Source organism: Amblyomma americanum, chromosome 1 (genome assembly GCF_052857255.1).
Source record: "Amblyomma americanum isolate KBUSLIRL-KWMA chromosome 1, ASM5285725v1, whole genome shotgun sequence".
Lineage (NCBI taxonomy): Eukaryota > Metazoa > Arthropoda > Arachnida > Ixodida > Ixodidae > Amblyomma > Amblyomma americanum.
Window position 1 is genome coordinate 386519608 of NC_135497.1, and position 7295 is coordinate 386526902.

Here is a 7295-nt window from a genome sequence, read left to right on the forward strand (position 1 = left end):
TTCAAATTGCACGAAAGAAGATTTAATTCTGAGGTTCTCAAATGCATATAAAACCGTCTGACTAGCCATAAGCAGGTTGTGCGTAGTGATTAGTGATGATTATGAATCTGATTTCTTGGATATGTATTCTGGTGTGCCCGAGGAATATGTGCTTGGACCGCTGTTTTTTTTTTTGTGGGTGGGGGAGGGGCTCTGCATCAATGACGAGTGACTGCTGTGGAACCACCCTTAAAAATTAAGCTTTTCACTGATGATTGTGTAATTTATGGATCACTGAGTTCTCCGGATAACCAGATTAGAATTAACAAGGGTAGAAACTGGGGCGTGTCGGTAACGGTGATCCACGGTATGTGAGTGTAGCGCAAAACGGGACAAAGTACAAAGAAAGACGCCCACAACACAGGCGCTAACCAGCGCCTGTGCTGTTAACCAGCGTTTTCATGTCTTAAATAAGTGGGGTTAGAAAAGGGAAATGCAAATAAATTACGATAAAACAACTTTCACACACATTAACAGAAAAAAACTATTTCATTCCATTATTACATTTGTAACATTTCCTTGGAAAATGTAAGCGGCCAGAGATATTTAGGGGCAACTATTGCCCATGACGTAAATTGGCGTGCGCATGTCGAACCTGTTTCAACAGCACCTTTTAAGAAGCTGCGTTTCTTGAGCGCAAAGCTCACTACAGCCCCTGAGGATTTAAAGTTATTGGCCTATGAAACATTAATTCGACAAGTGCTTCAGTGTGCAACAGTTGCCTGGAATCCTCAACAAGAGTTCGTAAAGTAATTCAGAGCTGATACAAAGACTAGCCGCTTGTTTTATCTGCAACAGGTGTAGGAGTACCAAAACGGTCAGCGAAATCGTGCAGTCGGTTAACCTTGAGCTGCTATAAACAAGGGGAAAGAATAAAGAATGAAGATAATTTACAAAACACTGTATGGGAAATTGAAGATAAATAGGAAGAGATACCTGTATTCTCCAGATAAACTTAGGAACCGACAGAGCCACAATTTCGTTGCAGCTTCGTTCCCCTTTCGTTGCAGCTTCTTTCCTGAAGCAATACATCTCTGAAATCAACTTATTTGACATGTCGTATATGGTAACGGTAGGACAGCCTTTCAAATAAGCCTTGACAAATATTTAATTCAGAGCGAATGTGTTTTCCTTATGTGCTGTATTCTATTATTTGCATTTTAATGCATTCACTGTCATTAGCTCCTGCGTAGCTGTGTTTGAATTTTGTGTTTGCGATACTCTAACTGAAAATGTTCGTCGTTACAATGTTTCATGTTTGAGCTTTTATTATCCATTAGTGTTTCGATGAAATTATTCGTATTCCATCCTTGTCATAACCTTCAAATTAGGGTTAAGAGTACGAATAAATAACTCAGTGGTTAAGCAGCCTGTTGAGGCTCGAGGATAGCATGCTGCCCGTTCTTTCTTGTATTAGTTCTCATAGCTTCGAGAATTTCTCTGCTTTATTTAACAAGGATGATAAAGGACGACAGAAAAGATGCACACGTTTAAAAAATAAATTAGTGCTTTTACTTCGATCCTTTGAGTTCAAATGCACGCACAGATACCAATGCAACTTCGCACCATTTGGATGTCGTCATTCTCGTTGTAAATGCTGTTTCACATTGGCGATGGTTGAAATGAAGAGGGTTGAATCATGTCGTTGAAATTCTTGGCAGTCTTCGTCAATGTCTAAAGGAAAGCAGGCAAAACGGCAGTGTTTTAACTGGTTTGTAGCGCTTATAAGAGATGACATGACTGACACACAGTTTCAGCAAAACAGTTTAACATACGGCTATTACAACTTCCCATGAAATGTAAGCAGCCTTGGACAATAACCTAGAGGTATTGCTACATTCTTCTATTGAAATTCTTGACGCCAATTGTAATGTTTTCTAATGCATTTTTAAATATTTATGTACACTGAAAGAAAATTATTACGGATGTCATCTTATCTGTCGCGGCTGTAGCAAATAAAGGGTAGTTCTATAGCATAAATTTAAAATCATTCCTCTCGGCCATGTTTCAGTAAAAGTGCCTCATTTTATCTGCCAGAGGTGCCCTTCCGAGCCAATGAAGACTTGCGTCCCGAATTTACTGAACTAACGCGTTATTCTCCTGATGCGATAACAAGGGGAGCAATTTCATACTATGAAATATGAGTTCACCTTTACATGATATGCCAAAGTGTGATTAAGTATAGCGGAAATACTGAAGAATAAGTACACGCAGAGAACATGCATGGCAAAGCAACGCGGTCGTAACGGACAGTTTGCTAGAGGTATGTACCTCAACGGAGAGCCTTAGAGCTGATGCCGAAAATTGCAGTATCATTGTAGGAGGACGCTTTGGCAGCAGTGGATCAAACTAAAACGCGCGGATAATAACACCATCAGTATAACAACTGCTCCACAGATGAATACTGACTGCAGTCTGATCACAGCTACTTACCTATAAGGTGTTGTTCCTCCTTCTTTAGCCGATGAAACCTCCCAGGTGTCCATGCTGGTTATGGAAGCCGCCTGCTCCATGGTTGAAGCCGGTGTTAAAACCTGCGTGTCCGGAGCCGTAGCGGTTGAAGGTGGTCTGGTCGAAACCATGGTTGGTGCGGTACCCCTCGCGGTTCCTGAAGCCGTGGACGTTGTTGTAGGCGTTCGCGCTGTTGAAGCCACCACTGCCCTGGTTGAAACCAGCCGCGCCACGGTTGAAACCGTAGCCGTTGGCGCCGGCGACGTGGCCGAATCCTGTGCCGAAGCCAATGCGGCTCTCCACCTCCTCTTTTTTCTCCTGGGTGGCTGGCTTGTCGTTGGCGGCGGGCTTCTCCTCAGCGAAAGCCACGGTGGCGACAGCCACAAGGGCGGCGAGTGCGAACTGAAATTTGGCGGAAAAACGCACTGAAACAATACCCTATAGCCAAAGTGTCAAACGGCTTAATGCTAAAGATTACTCGCGCCTGGCAAAAAAAAAAAAATAAAGCTTCACTCGGGGCATCTGTCCGCTGTTAGTATGCGGGCCACCCTGGTGTGAGCTGAGCAGGCAGTATATATCCGCGATGTACAACACACCTCGAGCGCTACGGAATATACACTAGGCAAGTAACACATTTCAGAGAGATTCAAATCACGAAATCATTTCTTCTCTTTACAGACAAATCTTTTTTTCTTGGCAAAACTTCTACAGAAGTTAATTTGACTTGCAAAGAAATCCATAAGGAGGAGATAAAGGACTGTCCCGAAATACCGGACTCAAACGAGCCTCTGAAACATACAATTTTTGAAAAAGATTTTTTAGAACCTGCCACAAACCTCTCTTTCGAATAATGTGTGCAATATAGTTTGAGATGCCCAATGTTTCTTCTCAATTTCATGTGTTGCCTCTCATTAGCGCTTTTGTGAACTTGACACACGGCTGAGGTCACTGGGGAATAAAAACACACTGGTTTCACTCCATCGCTTTACCATGAGTCAGCAATGTAACAGCTCCTCTCACTGTTGCAACGTATTACGCGTAATTGGCACATCAGAAAAAAAGGTAATTGTAAAAGGTTAAAAAATTTTCACGTAAAGATGAGTTGCATTAACGGCCAAGTGGCAACCATTGCTGAGACAAGAAGCCCGACGAAAAGCTACGCGCATGTCAATCCGCTGAATAAAAGCACCTGCTACGTCCACTTCTGACACTATGAGTGAACCACAATTAAGGGGCACTGAGGTCGCGGTCAACACATGCTGGCAAATTACTAACGACGCTACCTTCATCAATCGCAACAGCATGTTATGCTTTTTCTAAGTATCTACCAAGCAAACTTTCTTTAGGGCCCGCCGAGTCCGTCAAGTGATAAGCAGTGCTTCCGCAACACTGATGCACAGAAAGGTCGTGAACCGTGAACCAAGATTCACGATTCGCCTCAGTTTCTGGCAACACTTTTGGGCCGTAAGAGGCGAAAGAAGCCAAATATAACCGCGAAATTTCGCCGAAGAAAACTCACCAGCTTCCGAACCATCTTGGCTTGAAGGAGCAACGGGCAACTACCTTTCTTGGGACGCTGCGGGCAAGGTTGACTCTCCGAAGCACTCAGGGGCAACTTTTATAGCCCTCCAAACGTTGACCCATTGGTTGGGGCTTTCCCATTTGTGGGCCTGCAAGCGCCTCTTTCTATCTTTCATTTTCGCTCACTCTCGCAGTAAACGCCCTCGCCCTCTTGTGCGGCCAGTACACTCGCTTTGTGCGCCGTGGTGCTGCGCCCGGCCGTGGCAATTCTCTTGCGTCGGCCGGAGGACACATCCACAGGAACACGGGGAGGGAAGGCGGGCGGAAGGGGGGTGGAAGAGAGAAGGAGCAGGAGGCAGAGAAAGGAAAGTGGCATTCAACTCCGCAGGCTGTGAGAAAGGAAACGAAACGAATACAAATTTCGCGCCGTCTGCGCTGGCAGCGCAGAAAACCGGAGACGATCGGGAAGAGAGATTGAGAGAGCGCGGACAGGGCAAGAGAGAGGAAACCCAGCCGGGAGGAGGCGAAACGGCGTCGGGGCAAAGCTGTTCGAGGGAGCGCGGTTACTCGGGCCATGTGCGCGTGTTTTTCTTTGCTATCGGATTCCTTCACCGGTTCGGCCAGCCGGCGACGCGCACGTGACCCCGCTTGCGCCCTGTCGGTGCGTGGCCGCGCATAGCCGCACCTCGGCGCTTCGCTGCTGGCAGGGAAAATGGCTGCGGGATATACCCAGAAGAGATGCGCAGGTCAGCGGAAGACCTCGTGGGCAGGGCAGGCGCGCACACTGCGTGCACCCGCGACGAGTGGAGTTCTGCGAAATGTTGAAACTTAGGGTGCCATAAACAGGTGTCCTTGGACACTGGGGTTGCCGAACAAATCATCACAAAGCACAAGCGGGCGGCTGGTGTTCTCAGACTTGGGCTTGTCGACCCTTCTCCGAAGTTCTAGCGCCGAAAGATGATTCTTGTTTAGCATCGGACTCACTAAAGCACTCACAAGATAATCAAGCGGTGGCTGAGCTCCTGTCAAAACCCCGAGGTGTTGTCGCGCTAAAGAGCCGGAAACCAAGTGCTTCGGTTAACTGCTGTCTTTTCCGCAAAGTTGGGCATGTTCGGTTGTTATCGTGAACACGTAGCGTTCTGGGAGCCAAAAGCGCAGCTGAAAGTGAATACGGCAATTCATTATATAAAAACAAACAAAAGATTCCACGAAAACTGGTATTGCCCATATGTCGAAGCACCAAGCAGCAGTTTTGCATTTAGTGCCATGGCCAACATCATCGGCGAATGTATTGGCTTCGGAGCACGCCTTCATTACGTAATTGCAAATACAAATTAAAAATGTATGATAAGGTAACGTTGTCGTGTCAGAATCGTAAATATAAGCACTTTAGAAAAGTCTGTACACTGCACACAGTAAGGCACTATTTACTAAACTACGCGTCTTACCACTCAATTTACTTCGTGAGAAAAGAACTGCTGAATGTGTTTATAAAATAGTAACAAACAACGTTCCGTTTGATATATCAATCTTTAACATCCCGCCACTTTCAACACGGAGCCGCACGTACGGCAATTTTAATTTGCCAGTGAAAAGAAATGTATATGGAGAGCGTCTCCTAGAGTTCACGGGCGCAAAAATTTGGAATAATCTACCACATGACCTAAAGACTGCCTACAACTTTTCCATTGGAATAAAAAATTATTACCTTATAAAGAATGACACACTTTGAATTCATACTTTCATTCTTTTTTTTTTCTAGTCGTCTGATATTATTTGCATGTAGCAGAAACCTGATACCTTGATTTATTTATAGATTTATAAATTTGCGTCTATTCTAAAAATGTTTTTGATTAAAAAGTGCGCACTGAAATCATTTTATCCTCCTCTCGTGTGTTGTACCCTTGTGATGTTTTGTAAATAGTTAACAACTATTTTCCTCTAGCTTTTTGTGATGCCTTAATTTTTGTGTAAGTTCTATGCGTTTTGTTTGATCTGTAAGTTTTTAGTTTATATAATCTGTAATATATGTGTTTCTTTTGTTGATACTCTTACAAGTGTTGAGAGTGATGTATAGCCTTTTTTTTTACTAACTTGCTTACTTTATTTTGGTATATTGTTGCCTGCATGCTTGTATACATTTTCTCTATTGGACCCGTTACTAGCCGTTGGCTATGGGTCCGAGCAGTGTTTGCGTACAATTGTAAAGCAACAAAGATCAATAAATCAAAAAAAAAAAAATTTCCCACTTCCATTAGCACAGATAGAGTAGGAACGTGTTTTACTTTTCCTTTAGATAAACCATCAGTATTAATGGGTTTGAATTCTATAGCAGAAATAATGTCAGTTAAAAAGTTACCGAGACCGCATACAATCCTTTACATCCGAAGAGATTCATACTTGCTTGATGGATGAGAAAAAATTAAAAGCAAAATATAAATATCAAAAACCATTGAAATATTTCGTTTTAAAAAGGGCAGCAAGCGTCGGACGGAAGAGAATTACACACTCGCGCGCGTGCGCTAAAGCACACACAGACACACACACAAAGAAAACGGGATGAAGAATGCCGAGTGGCCCCGAAGTGTGCCTTCTCCAAGAACTTCGCATTTCAGAATAAACTAAGGAAGCATCTTTAAACAGCAGTGTCCTTTCTTTTAAATGCACTCGCCAAAACAGAATCACAACGCGCGTTTGATGTCCTGAGTTATGATGAATTACAGGTAAGCACAGCAATTTGCTTGACTGGATTTATGAAGAAACATCCGATGCACGTGCTCTTGCAGTTAAAGCCGAGAAATAGCCTCATGCGAGTAGTCCGGTCTTGGGAAACAGGAAAAGCACTTCTCCCTGGTTAATTTAGAGCGACAAACTGCTAGAGAAGCCTTATCATGAGCCTAAGGTATCGCTGAGCACAAAGCAAACAGGTAAGAGGCATTATTAAGTCCGAAAAAAATCAAACTCCATCCCCGAGAGAAAAAAAAAAGAAAAAATGATTCTCTTGTCCCCGGCCATGGACATTGCACTGAAGTCCCCTTTGGTTTCTGGCATGCCCGGTGAGTGTAATCTTTAGTACTTCTCTTACGGGCTGGTTGCACATGACTGAATTATTCAACGATGCAAACAGAAACCAAGAACAAGAAGCATATAGATGAAGACGACCAGCTGGTGCTCTGTGACCCCGCGCTTGTAATAGCGCAGTTGTACTAGACAGCGTACGCACTTCCTTCCTCTCGACATTCCCTTTGTTCATAGCTTCTCCCCTTGAAAGGCTGCTGTGCTCA

At 44.0% G+C, this 7295-nt stretch overlaps 1 protein-coding gene across 1 annotated transcript; it reads right to left on the reverse strand.

Moving 5' to 3' along the window:
* Positions 1 to 1520: 1520 nt before the first annotated feature.
* On the reverse strand, positions 1521 to 4167 carry LOC144101760 (uncharacterized). The gene is made up of 3 exons (XM_077634913.1): positions 4010 to 4167; positions 2473 to 2892; positions 1521 to 1713 (listed from the first exon to the last, which is right to left on the reverse strand). The coding sequence occupies exons 1-2, from the start codon at positions 4022 to 4024 to the stop codon at positions 2497 to 2499; spliced, it is 411 nt and encodes a 136-aa protein (XP_077491039.1). The 5' UTR covers positions 4025 to 4167; the 3' UTR covers positions 1521 to 1713; positions 2473 to 2496.
* Positions 4168 to 7295: the final 3128 nt, after the last annotated feature.